Source organism: Leucoraja erinacea, chromosome 35 (assembly GCF_028641065.1).
Source record: "Leucoraja erinacea ecotype New England chromosome 35, Leri_hhj_1, whole genome shotgun sequence".
NCBI classification, from domain to species: Eukaryota; Metazoa; Chordata; class Chondrichthyes; order Rajiformes; family Rajidae; genus Leucoraja; species Leucoraja erinaceus.
In genome coordinates this window covers 14,401,277-14,425,203 of record NC_073411.1, presented here as the reverse complement: position 1 = coordinate 14,425,203, position 23,927 = coordinate 14,401,277, and the positions used below count along the sequence as shown (strand labels likewise).

The following is a 23,927-nucleotide window of genomic DNA, read 5'->3' as shown; positions in this document are numbered from 1 at the left end:
ATTCTTGCTTTGCTTCAGCACAAGATATAGTAGGGATGAATACAGAACAGATCAGTGTGTCCATATACCATTGAATATATATATAAACATACATAAATAAGTAGATAAAGTGCAATAGGCTAATTCAAGTTCAGAGTTTGTTTGAAGTTGAGTTTAATAGTCTGATGGCTGTGGGGAAGTAGCTATTCCTGAACCTGGATGTTGCAGATTTCAGGCTTCTGTACCTTCTACCTGAAGGTAGCGGGGAGATGAGTGTGTGGCCAGGATGGTGTGTGGGTCTTTGATGATGATACCAGCCTTTTTGAGGCAGCGACTGCGATAGACCCCCTCGATGGTGGGGAGGTCAGAGCCGATGATGGACTGGGCAGTGGTCACTACTTTTGTAGTCCACTTCTGTCATATATATTTATTATCGTGTATAGAGTTACAGTGAAAACGCTTCTTCTGCATGCTACCCAGTCAAACCATGTGTAGGAGCAGAATTAGGCCATTCGGCCCATCGACTCTATCCACCATTCAATCATGGCTGATCTATCTTTCCTTCCTAACCCCATTCTCCTGCCTTCTCCCCGTAACCCTTTGACACCTGTTCAAATCAAGAATCTGCCATTCTCAGCTTTAAGAATACCCACTGACTTGGCCCCCACAGTCACCTGTGGCAATGAATTCCACAGATTCACCACCCTCTGACTGAAATCATATTTCCTGATCCCCACCCTCATGCTGCCCACAGCACTGGTGGGGATGGAGTTGTTGAACTGAGGGTAGGTAGGTAGGTAGGTAGGTAGGTAGGTAGGTAGGTAGGTAGGTAGGTAGGTAGGTAGGTAGGTAGATGGGTAGGTGGATAGGTAGGTAGGTAGGTAGGTAGGTAGGTAGATAGGTAGGTAGGTAGGTAGGTAGGTAGGTAGGTAGGTGGGTAGGTAGGTGGATAGGTAGGTAGGTAGGTAGGTAGGTAGGTAGGTAGGTAGGTAGGTAGGTAGGTAGGTAGGTAGGTGGGTAGGTAGGTAGGTAGGTAGGTAGGTAGGTAGGTAGGTAGGTGGGTAGGTAGGTGGATAGGTAGGTAGGTAGGTAGGTAGGTGGGTAGGTAGGTAGGTAGGTAGGTAGGTAGGTAGGTAGGATAGGTAGGTAGGTAGATAGGTAGGTAGGTAGGTAGGTAGGTAGGTAGGTGGGTAGGTAGGTGGATAGGTAGGTAGGTAGGTAGGTAGGTAGGTAGGTAGGTAGGTAGGTAGGTAGGTAGGTAGGTAGATAGGTAGGTAGGTAGGTAGATAGGTAGGTGAGGTAGGTAGGTAGGTGGGTAGGTGGGTAGGTAGGTAGGTAGGTAGGTAGGGTAGGTGGGTAGGTAGGTAGGTAGGTAGGTAGGTAGGTAGGTAGGTAGGTAGGTAGGTAGGTAGGTAGGTAGGTAGGTAGGTAGGTAGGTAGTAGGTAGGTAGGTAGGTAGATAGGTAGGTAGGTAGGTAGGTAGGTAGGGGGTGGGTAGGTGGATAGGTAGGTAGGTGGATAGGTAGGTGGATAGGTAGGAGGGTGGATAGGTAGGTAGGTAGGTGGGTGGGTAGGAGGGAAGAGTTGCCCTCAGCAGTGCATCATAGGCTGGGCTCAGCAAGGCCAGCCAGCTGTGTGGGTCTTTGCTCCCATTAGATGTGGTCGATACCTGCCTACCTTGACTAATGCAGGATCAGAGTTTGCTAAAACCTATTGATCCAGCAATGTTTAATATTTTAGAATAAAGTCCTTACTGAATGCAACCGTCATAATGAGTGTGTAGAACTTTAAAAGGCAATTATTGGGACAGTGCTGAGTGTGGGGATATTTCAATGGACTGACCTTAGGTGCCTGGGGCTGTGATTTAATAAAGGTTCCGATTTATAGCTTTTTAACTGGTCATTTCTATAAAATGTTGGACTCGAATTTAGATCTATTGTGAATCTCTATGGGACATCATTAATAGCAGAGGGGAAATGCCGGGATGGTTTTACACAAGTGGTAACAGGGCTTGGTGGAGAATAGTTGGGGTTGGTCAAAGTTACTGAAGGAACGACATCATTTATCGAGGGAACCTGGTAAAGAATAACCAGAAACAGCAACGTATCGTTTCTGAACGCAAATTTCATTCAGACCGAAAGACAAAATAAAATTCAATTCAATTCATCCATTCTGTCCAAGATGCCCCATTGAAGCTGGTCCCATTTGCCCCTGTTTGACCCATAGATACCACAGAAAATATCACTAAACACAATTAGCACACACTATACTGATATTGCATGTCAGACGCATCGGAGCGCACAGCATAGAAACAGGCCCTTCGGCCCAACCTATCCATTCTGACCCAAATGCCCCCACTTTAATTCTCCTTCCCATTCCCACACAAACCTTTCTGTCCTCAGCTTCCTCCATTGTCAGAGTGAGGTTATACACACATTGGAGGAACAGCATCTCATATTTTGTTTGGGCAGCTTACAGCCCAGTGGTATGAATATTGATTTATCTAACTTCAGGTAGCCCTGGCATTCCCCCTCTCCCTCTATCCCTCCCCCACCCAAGTTGCACCAGCTTCTCGTTCTCATCAAACCACTGACTATATCTCCCGTTTCCCTTATCCCAAACCAGTCTGAAGAAGGGTCTCGACCCGAAACGTCACCCATTCCTTCTCTCCAGAGATGTTGCCCGTCCCGCTGAGTTACTCCAGCATTTTGTGTCTATCTTCGGTTTAAAGCAGCACCTGCAGTTACTTCTTACATGCCCCGTTGAAGCTGGTCCCATTGGCTAATAGATGCCACAGAAAAATGAGAACCTTTTTCACAACACAGAGTGGTTCTCACCATTAAAACCCATAGATGACTAACAGAGTGGTAAGGGGGAAATCCTTTAAAACCCGAGATGGAGCTCCATAGATGCTGCCCTCACCAGGGGGTATGGAGAGAAGGCAGGTACTAAGTTGGATGCCTTCATATTGAATGGCTTGGTTTCCTCATCCTATATCTCCCTAAACCTTTCCTACCCAAGTATCTGTGCAAATATATTTTAATATTATTATAGTTGCTGCCTCACCCTAGTTCTGCGGCTAGTTTCACAGCCAGATTAACGTTACTGATGGGACCCCTTCCTGTCACCTTCCCCGCATCCAACAGTGAACCATTCTACATCCCCTTTGATCTTTTGTTTTCACACCTTACCCTTCCATATTTCTGTCTCCCTCTCTCCCCTAACTCCCAGTCTGAAGAAGGGTCTCGACCCGAAATGTCACCCGTTCCTTCTCGCCAGAGATGCTGCCTGTCCCGCTGAGTAACTCCAGCATTTTGTGTCTATATTCTGTTCATTGTATTGCCCTGGGGAAATAGACCACACCATTTACTGTGCCGACCTATCACACAGTCAGCACAGACACTGTGGGCCGAAGGGCCTGTTCTTGTGCTGTACTGTTCTATAATCAATGAGAGACCAAAGTATATTGGGCAAAGGTAACTCTGTTGTTTAGTTTAGAGATACAGCGCCGAAACAGGCCCTTCAGCCCATCGAGTCAGCACCGACCAGCGATCCCCGCACACTAACACTATCCTACACACACTAGGGACAATTTACACACACACCAAGACAATTAACCTACAAACCTGCACGTCTTTGGAGTGTGGGAGGAAACCGAAGATCTCGGAGAAAGCCCACCCAGGTCACGGGGAGAACGGACAAACTCCGTACAGACAGCACCCGTAGTCGGGATCGAACCCGGGTCTGCAAGAGGTGAGAGGCAGCAACTCTACCGCTGCGCCACCGTGTCTGTTGGGAAAGCACAAGATAGAGGGGCTGAAAGGTCCCTTATTCCGAGATTCCTTGGGGCAGTGCCGTTCCCATTATTATTCCGATTCCCAATTCGGCCAATGTCCAAGCATTAATAAACCCAATGTTACAATCAATGAATGGCCGGGCAACATTAACCCAGCTGTCAAATACAATTAGATGACTTCAGTCCACTTTTTCTTGTACTTTGCCCATGAAGCTGCATTTTCTGTCTGTTAATGAGGAAATTATCATGTAACTGAAGCATTACTTGTCCATTCTGCCTTGACAAGATGCTCTGGGAAGTTACTTAATTGAATAATATTGACCTTGTGATTTAATTGCAGTTTATCATGGCTAAGAATGCTATTTGGAGCCGTAATTCACTGTGTAATTGCTTCTTTAGATAGACTACACCTCAGTTAATTATTGAAGAGCAACAGCATCCCATATTTTGGTCTGAGTTGGCAGTTTACAGAAACTCATTGCTCTGCAAGACCATTTCTCGATCTTGGTGAGGGTCTTGGTGAGACCACACCTGGAGTATTGCGTACAGTTTTGGTCTCCTAATCTGAGGAAAGACATTCTTGCCATAGAGGGAGTACAGAGAAGGTTCACCAGACTGATTCCCGGGATGGCAGGACTTTCATATGAAGAAAGACTGGATAGACTCAGCTTATACTCTCTAGAATTTAGAAGATTGAGGGGGGATCTTATAGAAACTTACAAAATTCTTAAGGGGTTGGACAGGCTAGATGCAGGAAGATTGTTCCCGATGTTGGGGAAGTCCAGAACAAGGGGTCACAGTTTAAGGATAAGGGGAAAGTCTTTTAGGACCAATGAAAATTTTTTTTTCCACACAGACAGTGGTGAATCTGTGGAATTCTCTGCCACAGAAGGTAGTTGAGGCCACAGTTCATTGGCTATATTTAAGAGGGAGTTAGATGTGGCCCTTGTGGATAGAGGGATCAGGGGGTATGGAGAGAAGGCAGGTACAGGATACTGAGTTGGATGATCAGCCATGATCATATTGAATGGCAGTGCAGGCTCGAAGGGCCGAATGGCCTACTCCTGCAACTATTTTCTATGTTTCAATGTTTCTATGTTTGATGGAATGTTACCTGATTTCTTCATCTCCAATGTCCTCTCGTTTCCCAGGCCAGGCTTTAGCAGAGGGACAAGAGGACACATTTAGAGTATCGGACATTGGTGAGGCCACATGCTCTGTTCTGGCCACCCTGCTATAGAAATGATGTTGGTCACAAAAAGCTGGAGTAACTCAGCGGGACAGGCAGCATCCCTGGAAGGAAGGAATGGGTGACGTTTCAGGTCAAGACCCTTCTTCAGACCGAGAGTCAGGGGAGAGGGAGACATGGAGATATGGAAGGGTAAGGTGTGAAAACGACCGATAAATAAGCAGACAAAGCTAAGGAAATGTAGAATGTTTCGTTGTTAGCTGAGAGGTTGTCGCTGGTACAGGGGGCTGAGAAGATTTACGAGGATATTGCCAGGACTTCAGTACCTGAGCTATTGACTGCAGCATTTAGTGTCTATCTACAGAAGAGAGTGCTGGAGTAACTCAGTGGGTCAGGCAGCATCTGTGGAGGCGATAGATACAGGGTCTGCACCCTTCTTCAGTCTGAGCAAGGGTGGCAACCCAAAATGTAGACTTGTGTAATCCTTGCGTATTTGGTCGTTTAAGAGAGTGGACGGTAGCAGCTAATTTTATCATCGTGATTAGTGCGTAGAATTAATGGCTCTTTTATCTTCCCCTACGAGGTCAGGTCAATAAACTCGTTCCTGCGTTCATGACGGGTCAGCAGAATAATTCTCAAGGCTTGATGGAGATTGGCACAACTTTTGACTTTGGAGATGCAGCGCAGAGACGGGCCATTCAGCCCGCTGAGTCTGTGCCGACCAGCCATCACCCCTACACTAGTTTAGACTTTACAGATACAGTGGGGGGACATGCGCATCTTTGGCCCACCGAGTTCACACTGACCAGTGATCTCTGCACACTAACACTATCCTACACACACTAGGGACAATTTACAATTATACCAAGCCAATGAACCTACAAACCTGCACGTCTTTGGAGTGTGGGAGGAAACCGGAGCACCCGGAGAAAACCCACGCAGGTCACGGGGAGAACGTACACAAACTCCGTACAGACAGCGCCCGTTGTCAGGATCGAACCCGGGTCTCTGGCGCTGTGAGGCAGTAACTCTAGCGCTGTGCCACCGTGCCAACCACAATGTGTGGCTGTACAGAGCAGGATTGTAGTTGAGGCAAGTACAATAACAACATTTGGACAGGTACATCGACAGGAAAGGTTTCGAGCCACTGTGGCCAAACTGGGGCAAATGGATTCCCATGTTCTGGGTAAAAGACTCTGTGTCTCTACTCTACCTATTATGATGTTCTACACCTCTATACAATCACCCCTTAGCCTCCTGTGCTCCAAGGAATTAAAATCATAGCCTGTCCACCCTCTCTCCGTAGCTCAGAGCCTCTCCAGGTTACATTCACTCTTGGGCATGTTGGAGGCCACCCCAGTCCTGATACAGTTGGCACAGCAGGCTTGAGTTCCCTGGTGCCAGTGTTGGCAGGGGCAACGTTGAAGATGACAGGGGGTGAATTAACTGGTGGGATTTGACCACAGCCAGCGGTGGCAGCCCGGAGCAGTTTGGCACCAGTCCATTACATCTGAGAGTGTAGGATTATGAACCACTTAACCTGCAGACGTAAAACACACACCTCCTGATTCAGGGACAGTTTCTTCCCAAAGGTAGACACAAAGTGCTGGAGTAACTCAGCGGGACAGGGAGGCAGCATCTCTGGAGAGAAGGAATGGGTGACGTTTCAGGTCGAGACCGTTCTTTAGTTTCTTCTCAGCTGTTATCAGGCAACTGAACCGTCTCATCAACCAGATTGCGGTCCTGACCTATTTATCTCTTTGGAGACCTACGGCCATTAATCGGTCTTCAATATTACATTACATTAAATGTTGTATATTTTATCCTTTATCTGTGTACTGTGGGCAGGTTGATTGTATTGTCTTTGTGTGTGGGAAGGAACTGCATATGCTGGTTTGAACCGAAGATAGACAAAAAATGCTGGAGTAACTCAGCGGGACAGGCAGCATCTCTGGAGAGAAGGAATGGGTGATGTTTCGGGTCGAGAATCCTTTTACTGGATGGCACAAACGTCTTGATCAGTGCGGGTGTCAGGGGTTACGGGGAGAAGGCAGGAGAATGGGGTTAGGAGGGAGAGATAGATCAATAGGTGCAGGAGTAGCGGCCATTCGGCCCTTCGAACCAGCACCGCCATTCAATGTGATCATGGCTGATCATCCACAAACAGTTCCCCGTTCCTGCCTTCTCCCCATATCCCCTGACTCCGCTATTTGATGATTGAATGGCGGAGTAGACTCGATGGGCCGAATGGCCTAGGTCTGCTCCTATCCCTTATGATCTTATGCAAACCAAAAACATTTAATTCCATCTTGGGGCACTAATATACTTACACACTAATAAACTAGACTCAAACTAAACCAGAGGTGAAACTGAAGTAAATCACTAGAACACTACGATAATGAGACTATGGTGAGCAGATTTATAAATAAAGAATCAACCACAGGGCGATAGATAGATCACTAATAGACCAGATGACCAGAGCTGTTCGATTATTTGGCCGTGTGTAACATGATAATGCTGGAACACTAGATTCCTACCATGTTCTCCACAGATGCTGCCTGACCCGCTGAGTTACTCCAGCACTCTGTGAAACGTCACCTATCCATGTTCTCCACAGATGCTGCCTGACCCGCTGAGTTACTCCAGCACTCTGTGAAACGTCACCTATCCATGTTCTCCACAGATGCTGCCTGACCCGCTGAGTTACTCCAGCAGCATCTATGGAACGAAGACCTATCCAACGTTTCGGGCCAAATGCTTCCTGACCCGCAACGTTTCCAGCACCCAAACTTCCCATCGAGGGTTTCTCAGCCCGAAACGTTGATCTATTTTTCCCTCTAGCCCCATAGATGCTGCCCTGACCCGCTGAGTTACTCCAGCACTCTCTTAAACGAGGTGTATCCAATCATGTTCTCCACAGATCTGCCTGACCCACTGAGTTACTCCAGCACTCTGTGAAACGTCACCTGAATCCAAAGTCTCCATAGATCTGCTGCCTGACCCACACAGAGGGTTACTCCAGCACTCCAGAGGAGGTACCATCGAGTCTACTCTACCCAATTTTAATCATGGCTGAGACTATTTTTCCCTCTCAACCCCATTTGGAGGCCTTCTCCCCAGGAGGATGAGAGGTGTATACAATCATGAGAGGAATAGATCGGGTAGATGCACAGAGTCTCTTGCCCAGAGTAGGGGAATCGAGGACCAGAGGACATAGGTTCAAGGTGAAGGGGAAAAGATTTAATAGGAATCTGAGGGGTAACATTTTCACACAGAGGGTGGTGGGTGTATGGAACGAGCTGCCAGAGGAGGTACTTCAGGCTGGGACTATCCCAATGTTTAAGAAACAGTTAGACATGTACATGGATAGGACAGTTTTGGAGGGATATGGACCAAATGGAGGCAGGTGGGACTAGTGTAGCTGGGACATTGTTGGCCGGTGTGGGCGAGTTGGGCTGAAGGGCCTGTTTCACTCTGTATCTCTCTATAAATTCATGTGATAGGAGCAGAATTTGGCCATTCGGCCCATCGAGTCTATGCCATTATTGAATCATGGCTGATCTATCTCTCCCTCCTGAGCTGCAGCCTGACTCATCACCTTGCTGTGCTTCCTCCAGCTGCTCACATTACTCCTGGTGATATTTTTATCCCAGCTTGCTCAACCACAACGCTGTGACGATGAGATATTGATCGGTGGCCTGGTAAACACCGCACATGCACGCACGCACTCCACTGGAGCTGCCTGACAAACACAAACTGCTGGAGGAACTCAGCGGGTTAGGCAGCATCTGTGGAGGGAAGTGAACAGGTGATGCATAGTGACCATTCTTCAGGCTGATGAAGAAGGGTCCCAAAGGCAGATGGGTCCCCTGACGAGGACTGGAGAAAGGAGGGGTGGAGGGGAGAGGGTGGAGAAAGCTGGATCAGAGTGGTGGGCACAAAGTACTTGAGTAACTCAGCGGGTCAGGCAACATCGCTGGGACTCAGAGACACTGCCTCACCTGCTGAGTTACTCCAGCACTTTGTGTCTTCCTTCGATTTAACCAGCATCTGCAGTTCTTTCTTGTGCAGAATATGTTTGCAGTTTGTATCACGGCCACTGGAGGTCCCTGGTCTGCTGTACAATCCACCCAGAGCTTAAAGTGTTGATGGTGACTGTCCACAGCTCCGGAGCCAAACCCAGCCTTTATACCGCTGGTGGAGAGAGCTGGGGAGGAGAGGAGTGGGGGGGTCAGGGAGGGGGGTCAGGGAGAGGGGGGTCAGCGAGAGGGGGGCCAGCGAGAGGGTCACACAAACTCCAGCCGGAGAGAGGAGGGGAACTTCTCCAAAGTGTGCACACTTTGAGTAGATTTTACAGAGGGGCGTCTTTGGGATGTGGGAGGAAACCGGAGCACCCGGAGAAAACCCACCCGGTCACAGGGAGGAACGTGCAAACTCCACAAAGACAGCAGGCACCCATGGTCAGGATCGAACTTGGGTCTCTGGGGATGTACTAAGGCCATAAGGTCATAAGGTATAGGAGTAGAATTAGGCCATTCGGCCCACCAAGTCCACTCCGCCATTCAATCATGGCTGATCTATCTCTCCCTCCTATTCTCCTGCCTTCTCCCCGTAACCCCCTGTACTAATCAAGAATATTTCCATCTCTGCCTTAAATATATCCACTGCCTTCTCCACAGATTCACCACCCTCTGACTAAAGAAATTCCTCCTCATCTCCTTCCTTAAAGAACGTCCTTTAATTCTTGTATTCAAATTTTTATTTTATTTTAATTCTGAGTCTGTGAGGCAGCAGCTCTACCCGCTGCTCCACCGTGCCCGGCAGGCTCACGGTTAAATCGCCAAACCCTCGCGCCTCACCCTCTCACCTCACCCTGTCGCCATGGCAACACGCACGCTCCGTAGGTGAGTGTTGCCCTTTTACCTGTAAACTCAAAGCATAACACGAAAGTTGCTGTGGAAATAAACAGTGCCCTGTTTGGTCGGGCATGTTTACTATACAGCTGGAGTCTGAGCATCACACACAACCTCGCCCAAACAAAGACAGTAGGTGCAGGAGGAGACCATTCGGCCCTTCGAGCCTGCCCCACCATTCAGTGCGATCATGGCTGATCATCCACAATCAATAACCCGTGCCTGCCTGCCTTCTCCCCATATCCCTTGACTCCACTAGCCCCTAGAGCTCTATCTAACTCTCTCTTAAATCCACCCAGTGATTTGGCCTCCACTGCCCTCTGTGGCAGGGAATTCCACAAATTCACAACTCTCGAGGTGAAAAAGGTTTTTCTCACCTCAGTTTTAAATGGCCGACCCCATAATCGTAGACTGTGGCCCCCGGTTCTGGACTCGCCCAACATTGGGAACATTTTTCCTGCGTCTAACTTGTCCAGTCCTTTTATAATTGTGTATGTTTCTATAAGATCATCCTTCTAAATTCCAGTGAATACAAGCCCAGTCTTTCCAGTCTTTCCTCATATGACAGTCCAGCCATCCCGGGGATTAACCTCGTGAACCTACACTGCACTGCCCCAATAGCAAACACAAGTGCCGACTTAATGACCCAACTCATTAAAGTAAAGAGCAGTAAAGAAAGCGAATGGTATGTTAGCTTTCATTGCAAAAGGATTTGAGTATAGGAGCAGGGAGGTTCTACTGCAGTTGTACAGGGTCTTGGCAAGACCACACCTGGAGTATTGCGTGCAGTTTTGGTCTCCAAATCTGAGGAAGGACATTATTGCCATAGGCGGAGTGCAGAGAAGGTTCAGCAGACTGATTCCTGGGATGTCAGGACTGTCTTATGAAGAAAGACTGGATAGACTTGGTTTATACTCTCTAGAATTTAGGAGATTGAGAGGGGATCTTATAGAAACGTACAAAATTCTTAAGGGGTTGGACAGGCGAGATGCAGTAAGATTGCTCCCGTTGTTGGGGAAGTCCAGGACAAGGGGCCACACACACACTTAGTTTAAGGATGAGGGGAAATCCTTTAAAACCGAGGTGAGAAGAACTTTTTTCACACAGAGAGTGGTGAATCTCTGGAACTCTCTGCCACAGAGGGTAGTTGAGGCCAGTTCATTGGCTATATTTAAGAGGGAGTTAGATGTGACCCTTGAGGTAAGGGGACGGAGGGGGATGGGAGAGAAGGCAGGTACGGAGCCACTGAGTTGGATGATCAGCTTGATCATATTGACCGGCGGAGGTGCAGGCTCGAAACGATCGCCGAATGGCCTACTCCTCTCACCTATATTCTCTGCTGACATCTAGAGCAGCGAACGCAATAGATGAGGTTGGAAGAGATGCAGGTAAACCTCTGTCGCACCTGGAACGACTGCTTGGGTCCTTGGGTCCTGGTGGAACAATCACTGGCAACTGTCTCCCGGCCAGTCAGGACATTTGCCACTGGCGGGCGGTGCCTGCTGAAGGCACACAGCATCATCAAGCCCCACAGCCACCCAGCACACAGTCTGATCTCCTTGTTACTGTCAGGCAGACAATCCAGGAGCAAGGCTGCACGCACCACCAGACTGAAGAACAGTTTTTACCACCAGCCCATCAGGCTTCTGAACTCATAAACACATTTCACATCAGAAACATAGAAACATAGAAAATAGGTGCAGGAGGAGGCCATTCGGCCCTTCGAGCCAGCACCGCCATTCACTGTGATCATGGCTGATTGTCCCCAATCAATAACCCATGCCTGCCTTCTCCCCATATCCCTTGACTCCACTAGCCCCTAGAGCTCCATCTAACTCTCTCTTAAATCCATCCAGTGATTTGGCCTCCACTGCCCTCTGTGGCAGGGAATTCCACAAATTCACAACTCTCTGGGTGAAAAAGTTTTTTTCTCACCTCAGTCTTAAATGGCCTCCCCTTTATTCTTAGACTGTGTGTGTGGCCCCCGGTTCTGGACTCACCCAACATTGGGAACATTTTTCCTGCATCTAGCTTGTCCAGTCCTTTTATAATTGTATATGTTTCTATAAGATTGCCTCTCATCCTAAACTCCAGTGAATACAACCATATATGTTGATTATTTTATTTGTTATTGCATTTTTACCTTACCAATGACATTTTAATTTTATTTGACCCATGTTATATTGTTGCTGGTGACCCATTGTCCAGTCAAACACATTTCATTGTACCACTGACCCTGTGTTAACCTACATATAACAAATAAAATGGAATTAAATTAAATTAAAACCTCTCAACCCCAATAACCTACAAAATGACACAATCTTCCTCCGTTAATATTCCAACCCCTCCACCCACCTTCATCTGTCCTCCCTTCTGCCTAACGATCACTAAAGCTTGGTGTTGAACAGCACAGAGAGGGCCCTTCTGCCCATCACATCCATGCTGGCTCTTGTGTCAAACTGACCTAGATTGTTTCATCACCTCAGGCACCTTGGGATAAAGAACCCCATTAAAATGTTCGATATAAATAGAATGTTTCCGCAGGTGGTGCAGCGGGTAGAGCTGCTGCCTCACAGCGCCAGAGACCCGGGTTCCATCCTAACTACGGGCGCTGTATGTACGTTCTCCCCGTGACCTGCGTGGGTTTTCTCCGGGTGCTCCGGTTTCCTCCCACACTCCAGAGGCATGCAGGTTTGTAGGTTAGTTGGCTTCGGTTTAAAAAAAAGAGTAAATTGTCCCTAGTGTGTGTCGGATGGAGTTAGTGTGCGGGGATCGCTGGTCGGCACGGACTAGGTGGGCCGAAGGGCCTGTTTCCGTGCTGTATCTCTAAACTAGTTTGGCCCATTGAGACTCGGCGGTGGAGGATGAGAGGGGAGGAGGTTGTGTCTGATTCCTCACGTTCCACACACACACACAGACCGTTCTCACTGAATTATAGTCCCTGGTTTCCATCCAAGGCTGTGGGACTACAGCCGGATGTATGGATCGGAGAAGCTGGAATTACTCTCCTGAGAGCCACGGGTTTAAAAACTGCGTAGTTTTATGAGAATGACAGAGATGGTTTGGACTGTTTGAAGGATCAGTGACCCGAGGGCAGTGTTTTATCGAGGGTTGTTGAGTCAGTGATGACAGTGGAGTGAAACCAAAAGGGAAGCTGGCAGACAGGTGTACTGTGATTTCCCTATCCCTACATGCCTGGATTTCACAGCCCTCGTGGTGACAATATCTGCCCACCTACTGTACAGAGACAGGAAGGAACTGCAGATGCTGGTTTAAACCAAAGATAGACACAAAATGCTGGAGTAACTCAGCGGGACAGGCAACATCTCTGGAGAGAAGGAACGGGTGACGTTTTGGGTCAGTCTGAAGATGGGTCTTGACCCGAAACATCACCCGTCCTTCTCTCCAGAGATGATGCCTGTCCCGCTGAGTTACTCCAGCGTTTTGTGTCTATTAGGAAAGGAAAGATTTGGAGGATAAAACAGGTAACTGCAGATGCTCGAATCCTGAGCAAAACACAAAGTACTGGAGTAATTCAGTTTAGTTTCTTGCCACAAGTACCGAGGTACAGTGAAAAGCTTTTGTTGCGTGCTAACCAGTCAGCGGAAAGACAATACATGATTACAATCGAGCCATTTACAGTGTCTAGATACATGATAAGGGAATAACGTTTAGTGCAAGGTAAAGCCAGCAAAGTCCCTTCAAGGATAGTACAAGGGTCACCAAACAGACCCTTTTCAGCGCGGCTGTCTGGGTAGCATGCAACAAAAAGCTTTTCATTGTACCTCGTGACATTATAAACTAAACTGTATATAGGCAGGCTCGAAGGGCCCACTCCTGCACCTATTATCTATTGTCTATTGTCTAAACTGATGCTGTGGTTTTAGATGGCAAGGAACAGGGTAATACTCTATGAAAACTGACATGGAACAGTCCAGCACAGGAACAGGCTCTTCGGCCCACAATGTCCATGCTGTACACGATGCCCAATTAAACTAATCTCCTCTGGCCCGAGTCCGCCCCGACCAATGATCACCCGTTCAGTCTGAAGAAGGGTCTCGACCCGAAACGTCACCCATTCCTTCGCTCCCTAGATGCTGCCTCACCCGCTGACTTTCTCCAGCACACTAGTTGAGTTTAGAGATACAGCGTGGAAACTCTTCCCAAAAATCTTTTTGAATCATCTCTAATTACCTTAAAGAGGTTTTAAATTCCCAACATTGCCTCACACAGAGTTGTTTTCTTGTGTAGGGTGGAATGTGTAAATCTGCAACTTTCAACATGTTTCAACTGCTCCAATTAAATCCAACTGATGTTTCTCAGAAGGAACTGCAGATGCTGGAAAAATCGAAGGTGGACAAAAATGCTGGAGTAACTCAGCGGGCGAGGCAACATTTATGGAGCGAAGGAAATAGGTGACGTTTTCGGGTCGAGATCCTTCTTCAGACTGTTGTGGGGGTGGGGGGGGGAGAGAGGGCAACCCCCCCACATCAGTCTGAGGAAGGGTCTCGCCCCGAAACGTCGCCTATAGATGCAGCCTCACCCGCTGAGTTTCTCCAGCAATTTTGTCTAAGATGAGGAAACACTTTTTCACACAGAGAGTTGGAACTCTCCGAACACCTATTCACCACTGGGAATGCCAGATTACAGATCCATGCGTCTTGTCCCGTCTGTCGGTAGAAAGTTAATAACAGGGACAGATCTTGGCCAAGTATTCTTTATTAATGTCAGTCGACATCCAGAGAACAAGAGTGGCTGGCACAGCCATCATACTGCGCGACGCACACACCTTTCTTTAATGTTCCCTTTTGGTACAATGAATGAAAAAAAACACATCTACAAGTAAATAAATAGAAATACTAAGTTGAGACAACAGTGTCGGCATGCTTAGGGAGCTGAGTGGCCAATTGTGATTACAGGGACATCATGAACGCGATGGAAATTCACAAGTTGGATTGTGGCAGAAACTCCCAAGGATCAAGTAGATTTGTGGCAGTAATTCCCAGACACCAGCGAGATTCCGGGATGTGGGAAGAGTCCCTAATTGGGTCTCTAGATGTTGATGGCAATGGCTTGTTTCCCTGGATGGACAGGTACAGAGTGCTGGAGTAACTCAGCGGGACAGGCAGCATCTGTGGAGAACATGGATAGGTGACGTTTCACAGAGTGCTGGAGTAACTCAGCGGGTGCAGCAGCATCTGTGGAGAACATGGATAGGTGACGTTTCACAGAGTGCTGGAGTAACTCAGTGGGTCAGGCAGCATCTGTGGAGAACATGGATAGGTGACGTTTCACAGAGTGCTGGAGTAACTCAGCGGGTGCAGCAGCATCTATGGAGCTAAGGAAATAGGCAACGTTTCGGGCCGAAACCCAGAAGGGTTTCGGCCCAAAACGTTGCCTATTTCCAGAAGGATTTCGGCCCGAAACGTTGCCTATTTCCTTCGCTCCATAGATGCTGCTGCACCATAACTCAGCGGGTCAGGCAGCATCTGTGGAGAAAATGGATAGGTGACGTTTCACAGAGTGCTGGAGTAACTCAGTGGGTCAGGCAGCATCTGTGGAGACCCTTCTTCACACTGATGTGTGGAGTGGGCAGGGACAGAGATAGAATGTAGTCGGAGACAGTAAGACTGGTGGGAGAACTGGGAAGGGGGAGGAGATGGAGAGAGAGGGAAAGCAAGGGCAACTTGAAGTTAGAGAAGTCAATGTTCATACCACTGGGGTGCAGGCTGGTAATGGTAAGAATCTTTTAGCAAAGGTCAGGTCTGATGGGCAAGAGGGAGTAGGTTTAACAGGAGAGGCAGGAGGTAGAGAGAGGGGAATATTGATCAAGGGGAGTGACCTGTTCCTGGATTATTTATGAAGCAATTTGACAAATATTTGAATCACCGAGGCAAAGCAATGGGACAAATGCCGATAGATGGGACCAAATGGGTTGGCATGGACTTGGCGGGCCGAAGGGCCTGCTTTTGTGCTTTAAGTCTGTAAGTCGCAGGCCGATATTGGGGCACATGTACCTACACGTGTGTGTGTGTGTGTGTGTGTGTGTGTGTGTGTATCCTGGGCTTGGAGAGGCTGCATGTGGCAGCACATGTCATAGTGAGGTACAGGACACAGAAGCAGCCGACCACTGGAGTGGATGGACAATGGAGCGAGTATAGGCAAAGCACAATCACTGGTGACCCTCTGGCAGGTCCGTCCGTCCGTCCGGCCACTGGTCATTGTGTAGGGGCAGTCGCTCCACTGGGCCTGAGGATGGACAAAGGGGAGAGAGAGGAGTGAGACACAGAGTCGGATAGCACGGAAATATGTCCACACTCCGGCATGAAGCCCCCCCCACACTAACCCCACACTGTGGTGCAGCGGGTAGAGTTGCTGCCTCACACCACCAGGGTCCCGGGTTCGATCCTAACCACGGGCGCTGTCTGTACGGAGTTTGCATGTTCTCCTTGTGACCCGCGTGGGTTTTCTCCGGGTGCTCCGGTTTCCTCCCACACTCCAAAGACGTACATACAGGTTTCTGTGTAAACTTTGGGACTTGGGAGGAAACTGGAGCATCCGGTCACTTTTAGTCACAAGGAGAACATGCAAACTCCACACAGACAGAGGCTGAGGTCAGGGTTGAACCCAGTTCTCTACAACAACTAACGCAGACGATATCTTCCTTCTCCCTAACGAGAGTCAGGTTCTACACATTTATAAGGTCAGAAGTTCACACGTGGGCCATTCGGCCCATCAAGTCAACTACCCCATTCAATCATGGCTGATCTATGGAAACAGAGAGGCACCAGGCAGGAAATAGGGGAGCAAGAGGCGGGAAATGCACGGGAAACAGCAGGAAATGGAAGGGCAAGAGGCAGGAAGAGGGAGAGGAAGTACAAGAAGGAGGAAATGGAAGGGCAAGCGGCAGGAAGTAAGTGGGAGAAGGAGGAAGTGGAAGGGTAAAGGGTGGGAAGTGGAAGTACAAGAGGCAGGAAGAGGAAGAGGAAGGGGAAGTACAAGAAGGAGGAAGTGGAAGTACAAGCAGGAAGTAAGTGGGAGAACGAGGAAGTGGAAGTACAAGAGGTGGGAAACAGACGAGCAAGGGGGAGGAAGTGTCTGTCCTCAGCCAGTTTCAGTGCATGAACCGTGCGTGTAGATGAATCTCACTGCCCTATTCTGTAGTCACTACACGGGGCAAAAGCGGATCGTACTTACAACGTGTGCCCGTACGAATTCTCAACTCGAGGAAACTTAAACTGCATCATTTCCGACAACGCTGGGCTGTGAACAGGAACAGCAGAAGGGAACAGGTTAGTTAGTTGACATCCTGATTGTTACAGCAGCAAGGTTAATGTGACATGTCCCTGGAACTATCGGAGCAGTAGGTCACTGATCTATGATCACAGGGGTGGGGAGAGAGGTGGGGAGGGGGGGGGGGGGGAGAGGGGGAGGGGGGGAGGGGGGGGGGGGGAGGGGGGGGGGGAGGGGGAGGGGGAGAGGGGGAGGAGAGGGAGGGGGAGGGGGGAGAGGGGGGGGGGGGGGGAGGGGGAGGAGAAAGGGGGGGGGGAGAGGGGGGGGAGGGGGGGGGAGAGGGGGGGAGGGGGGGGGAGAGGGAGGGAGGGGAGAGAGGGAGAGAGAGAGAGGGAGAGGGGAGGAGAGGGGAGAGGGGGAGAGGGGGAGAGAGAGAGGAATGAAGCACGGTCTCTCTCTCCCTCTCTCTCTCTCTCTCTCTCCCTGTCTCTCTATCAGGGGGGGGAGAGGGAGAGAGGGGGGAGAGGGGGAGGGGAGAGGGAGAGAGGGGGGGGGGAGAGAGGGAGAGAGGGGGAGAGAGTGAGAGAGTGTGAGAGAGGGGGGAGAGGGAGAGAGAGAGAAGGGGAGAGGGAGAGACAGAGAGAGGGGAGAGGGGGAGGGGGAGGGAGGAGAGAGAGGGAGAGAGAGGGGGAGAGGGGGAGAGAGGGGAGAGAGGGAGGGAGAGAGAGAGGGGGAGGGGGAGAAAGAGAGAGGGGGAGAGGGGGGAGAGGGGGAAAGGGCGAGAGAGAGGAGGGGGGGAGGGAGGGGAGGAGAGAGGGGGGAGAGAGGGAGAGGGGGGAGGGGAGAGGGGGAGAGGGGAGAGGGGGCGGAGGGGGGAGAGGGGAGAGGAGGGGAGAGGGAGGAGAGGGAGGGAGGAGGAGGGAGGGAGGAGAGGGGGGTGGGAGGAGGGGAGGGGAGAGGGGGAGAGGAGAGGGGAGAGAGGGGAGAGGGGAGAGGGGAGAGGGGGAGAGGGGAGAGAAGAGAGGGGGAGAGAGGGGAGAGAGGGGAGAGAGGGGGAGAGAGAGAGAGGGAGAGGGAGGGAGAGGGAGGGAGAGAGGGAGGGGGAGAGGGAGAGAGAGAGGGAGAGGGGGAGAGGGGAAGGAGGAGAGGGAAGAGAGGGGTGAGGGGGGGAAGAGGGGAGAGGGAGAGCAGGAAGAGTAGAAGGGAGGGAGGGGTGTGAGCAGGAAAGGGGAGATAGGAAGGAGTGTGTGAGTGGAGGAGAGCAGAGGAAGAGAGGACACAGTTTTAGTTTAGTTTAGAGATACAGCGCAGAAACAGGCCCTTCGGCCCACCGAGTCCGTGCCGACCAGCGATCCCCGCACACTAACACTATCCCACACACACACACTGGGGACAATTTACACACACACCAAGCCAATTAGCCAACAAACATGCACGTCTTTGGCGTGTGGGAGGAAACCGGAGCAGCCGGAGAAAACCCACGCGGGTCGAGGGGAGAACGTGCAAACTCCGTACAGACAGCACCCGCAGTCAGGATGGAACCCGGGTCTCCAGCTGCGCCACTGTGCCGCCCAGATATAGATGTGACACTTCTCATAAAGAAGTGGGAGATATGTTTGTGGTTAACTCTGTGAAGGAGATATTCCTGAAGCTTCTGCCCTCCATTACAATCAGTGTGAAGAAGGGTCCCGACTTGAAATGTCGTCCATCCATGTTCTCCGGAGTTGTGGAAGAAAGAACTGCAGGTGCTGGTTTGCACTGGAGAACGACACAAAATGCTGGAGTAAAGGGCCTGTCACTGAAGTGGGACTGGCCCTTTACTCAGCGGGTCAGGCAGCATCTCTGGAGAGAAGGAATGGGTGACGTTTCAGGTCGAGACCATTCTTCAGACTGAGATGCTGTCTGACCCGTTGAGTTACTCCAGCACTTTGTGTCCTTTTCTGTAAACCAGCAGCTGCAGTTCCTGGCTCCTATGTTACACAGCAGACAGTGATTGTTTGTGGAGCAAGTTTCCTCATGTCTGAGGGTGTGGTTGTTGATCAGTAACTGCTGGAATCTCCTCTCTGGATGAGCTGGGCGTGTTATTGTGAACTTAGGCACATAGAAACACAGAAACGTAGAAAATAGGTGCAGGAGTAGAGGCCATTCGGCCCTTCGAGCCAGCACCGCCATTCAATGTGATCCTGGCTGATCATCCCAAATCAGTGCCCCGTTCCTGCCTTCTCCCCATATCCCCTGACTCCGCTATCTTTAAGAGCCCTATCTAGCTCTCTCTTGAAAGCATCCAGAGAACCCTCTGAGGCAGAGAATTCCACAGCTCGGTGTGAATGTGTTTAGTGCAAGGTAAAGCCAGCAAAGTCTGCAGTGGGAGGTTGTCCAAGCTGAAACTTGTTACTGAACCTGCCTGCAGGAGAGGAGGGGTCACCTTGCACGACACATTCAGGCTGCGGGGAATCGCCCCACTCCACCCTCCTGACCCGGTTTACCTGCCGATTTCATTCTGGATGGCCCGGTAGTGCTTGGCGGTCTTCACTGCGAAGATGATGCTGGGGATGAGGAACAGGGTGCACCAGCCCAAGCAGAACCAGAAGGCATTCTGTGGGGGGGGGGAAGAGGCAAGAGGTGGCATTACAAACGCATCACTCACAGGGTGGCAGGTGCAGGCAACCTGAACAGCACCTTGTTCACACATCATGGGTTTAGGTGTATGGGGTGGGCTGCCAGGTGAGGCAGGTACTTTAACAACACACACACACACGTGGACAGGTACATGGATAGTGTAATGTTTGAGACCACGTAAGGCCCTGTTGTGACTAGCACAAGCAAAAGGAGAACACGTCCAACATCTTGTAAGTATGATTTATTCTGCCCCACCCAGGGACACTTCTCCAAGGTCACCTGCTCTCGATCACGAGGCAAAGCCCTTTATATTAAAGGGGCACAGGCATTTACATATACATCACAGATAGGAAAGATTTAGAGGGATATATGGGCCAAACTCAGGCAGGTGGGTCTTGTGTAGATGGGGCATGTTGGTCGGCATGGGCAAGTTCCTGTTACTGTTCTGTGTGACTCAGAATTCCTAATATAATGATATGGATCATTTATTGAAATATTGACACATGGGCCAAATGTGGGCAGATGGAACTAGTATAGATGGGAGTCCCATCTTGGGCAAGTTGGGCTTGTTTCCTGTTTCCGGGGGTGGGGGTGAGACTAGTGTGGTCGGGGTAACTTGGTAAAATGAGGGGGAAGGTGAAGGTCCCGTGGTACCTGCAGTCGCCTGTTGCACAGGTAAGGAGGTGGGACTGGGTAGGTACAGCTGCATGTCACCCACTGCCCCACATGGCCAACCCACATGACCACATGGCCACCCACATGCCACCCACATGCCACCCACATGTCACCCACATGCCACCCACATGTCACCCACATGCCACCCACATGTCACCCACATGTCACCCCACACGTCACCCACATGCCACCCACCCACCCACATGTCACCCACATGCCACCCACTGCCCCACATGTCACCCACATGCCACCCACATGCCACCCCCACATGTCACCCACATGCCCCCACATGTCACCCACATGCCACCCACTGCCCCACATGCCACCCACATGTCACCCACATGCCACCCACATGTCACCCATGCACACTGCCCCACACTGTCACCCACATGCCACCCACATGTCACCCACATGTCACCCACATGCCACCCACACGTCACCCACATGTCACCCACATGTCACCCACATGTCATCCACATGTCACCCACATGCCACCCACCTGTCACCCACATGCCACCCACATGCCACCCACATGTCACCCACATGTCACCCACATGCCACCCACACGTCACCCACATGTCACCCACATGTCACCCACATGTCACCCACATGCCACCCACATGCCACCCACATGTCACCCACATGTCACCCACATGCCACCCACACGCCACCCACATGCCACCCACATGTCACCCACATGCCACCCACACGTCACCCCACATGCCACCCACACGTCACCCACATGTCACCCCACATGCCACCCACATGTCACCCACATGTCACCCACATGTCACCCACATGTCACCCACATGCCACCCACATGTCACCCACATGTCACCCACATGTCACCCACACGTCACCCACATGTCACCCACATACCGCCCACATGTCACCCACATGCCACCCACATGCCACCCACATGTCACCCACATGCCACCCACATGCCACCCACTGCCCCACTTGCCCCACTTGCCGTACCCAGGGATCTATGATGTTGTCGCACAAGATGACAAAGATGTTGTTGATCAGGATCACCGCCGGTTGGCAGGAGAACAGGTTGTCCATAATCTGTGAAACAAACGCTGAATAAACCAACAGACCCGGCTCTGGGATGGCACGGAATTCCCATTCCCAGGATCCTGCCCCCCAGATCCCAGTTTCGTTCAGTTCAGTTTTAGTCTTAGTCACGTGTATCGAGGTACAGTGGAAAGCCTTTGTGTTGTACTCCATCCAGTCAGCAGAAAGACAATACATGATTACTATCGAGCCGCCCACAGTGTACAGATACAGGTCTAGTGCAAGCTAATGCCAGCAAACTCGGACCAAAGATAGTCTGAGGGCCACCAATGAGGCGGATGGTAGTTCCCAGTGTGGGTGTGAATGTTCACTCTCCAGACTTGCCCAATGTCTCTGTGACTCACAATGGCCGTTGCCCAGACCCTGCCAGTGTCCCCCAGCGTGGCATAGAATGCCCATTGCACAGACACTGCCCTATCACTAATGTGTGGGCCTGAACTCACTAGATCCTTGTCTAACTTCACTGTAACTCCCAAAGCCAATTGCCTTAAACCTGTCCCAATGCCTCAATGTCACACAGTGTCCATTGTCCAGTGTTCGTTGTCTGTTGTCCAGTGTCCAGTGTCCCACTGTCCCACTGTCCCACTGCCCCACTGTCCCACTGCCCCTGCCCCACTGTCCCACTGTCCACTGTCCACTGTCCACTGCCCCACTGTCCACTGTCCACTGTCCACTGTCCACTATCCACTGTCTGTATCCCCGGCCTGACCCGTACTGTCTACTGTCCACTGTCCACTGTCCACTGTCCCCGGCTGTCCCGTTCTGTCTACTGTCCACTGTCCACTGTCTACTGTCCAACTGTCCACTGTCCACTGTCCACTGTCTACTGTCTGTATCCCCGGCCTGACCCGTACTGTCTACTGTCCACTGTCCACTGTCCACTGCCCACTGTCCCACTGCCCCACTGTCCCACTGTCCCACTGTCCCACTGTCCCACTGTCCCACTGTCCCACTGTCCCACTGTCCCACTGTCCCACTGCCCCACTGCCCCACTGTCCCACTGTCCCACTGTCCCACTGCCCCACTGTCCCCACTGTCCCCTGCCCACTGTCCACTGCCCCCACTGCCCCACTGTCCCACTGTCCCACTGTCCCCACTGTCCCACTGCCCCACTGTCCCACTGTCCCACTGTCCACTGTCCCACTGTCCCACTGTCCCCACTGTCCCACTGTCCCACTGTCCCACCCTACCCCACTGTCCACTGCCCCACTGCCCCACTGTCCCACTGTCCCACTGCCCCATGCCCACTGTCCACTGTCCCACTGTCCACTGCCCCACTGTCCCACTGTCCGCTGCCCCACTGCCCCCTGCCCCACTGTCCCACTGTCCCCTGCCCCACTGTCCCCACTGTCCACTGTCCCACTGTCCCCTGTCCACTGTCCCACTATCCCCTGTCCACTGTCCACTGCCCACTATCCCACTGTTCCACTGTCCCACTGCCCACTGTCCCACTGTCCCATGTCCCACTGTCCCACTGTCCACTGCCCCCCCACTGTCCACTGTCCACTGTCCCATTGCCCCACTGTCCACTGCCCACTATCCCACTGCCCACTGTCCCACTGTCCACTGCCCCCTATCCCACTGTCCACTGTCCACTGTCCCACTTGCCCCACTGTCCACTGTCCCATTGCCCACTGCCCCACTGCCCCACTGCCCACCCCCACTGCCCCACTGCCCCACTGTCCACTGTCCCACTCCCCCACTGCCCACTGCCCCCACTGCCCCTGTCCACCCACTGTCCCACTGCCCCACTGCCCCACTGTCCCACTGTCCCACTGTCCCACTGTCCCATTGCCCCTGCCCCACTGCCCCACTGCCCACTGCCCCACTCCCCCCACTGTCCACTGCCCACTGTCCCACTGTCCACTGTCCCACTGTCCCCACTGTCCACTGCCCCACTGTCCCACTGCCCCACTGTCCCACTCCCCAACTGTCCCCCTGCCCACTGTCCCACTGCCCCACTGTCCCACTGCCCACTGCCCCACTGTCCAACTGCCCCACTGTCCACTGCCCCACTGTCCCCACTGCCCACTGTCCACTGCCCACTGTCCCACTGCCCCACTGCCCACTGCCCCACTGTCCACTGTCAGTTGTCTGTTGTCCACTGCCCCATTGTCCACTGTCCCACTGTTAGTTGTCTGTTGTCCACTGCCCCATTGTCCACTGTCCACTGTCACTTTTCTGTTGTCCAATGTCCCCATTGTCCACTGTCCCCCTGTTAGTTGTCAAATCTCCCACATCCCCACTGTCCCACTGCCCCACTGTCCACTGCCCCATTGTCCACTGCCCCACTGTCCACTGCCCCACTGTCCACTGTCCACTGCCCCACTGTCCCACTGCCCCATTGTCCACTGCCCTTCATCTGTTGGTGCACAGATACTCACCATGGCCCGGATCCACTGCAGATACTGCCTGAAGTATTCCACCTCACTGGTGGTGAGGCACT

General features: G+C 51.3%; 1 protein-coding gene across 1 annotated transcript in view; it reads right to left on the bottom strand.

Moving 5' to 3' along the window:
* Window positions 1-14,580: 14,580 nt before the first annotated feature.
* LOC129713295 (prominin-2-like) overlaps window positions 14,581-23,927 on the bottom strand; it is a 46,649-nt gene continuing 37,302 nt past the window's right edge. The window contains exons 20-24 of the mRNA XM_055662247.1: window positions 23,866-23,927; window positions 21,383-21,472; window positions 19,597-19,706; window positions 17,075-17,140; window positions 14,581-16,126 (exon numbers count right to left, since the gene is read on the bottom strand). The exon at window positions 23,866-23,927 is cut by the window's right edge and continues 7 nt beyond it. Of these exons, the coding sequence (XP_055518222.1) occupies window positions 16,096-16,126; window positions 17,075-17,140; window positions 19,597-19,706; window positions 21,383-21,472; window positions 23,866-23,927 (359 nt within the window). The 3' untranslated portion in view covers window positions 14,581-16,095. The remainder of the gene's footprint in view (window positions 16,127-17,074; window positions 17,141-19,596; window positions 19,707-21,382; window positions 21,473-23,865) is intronic.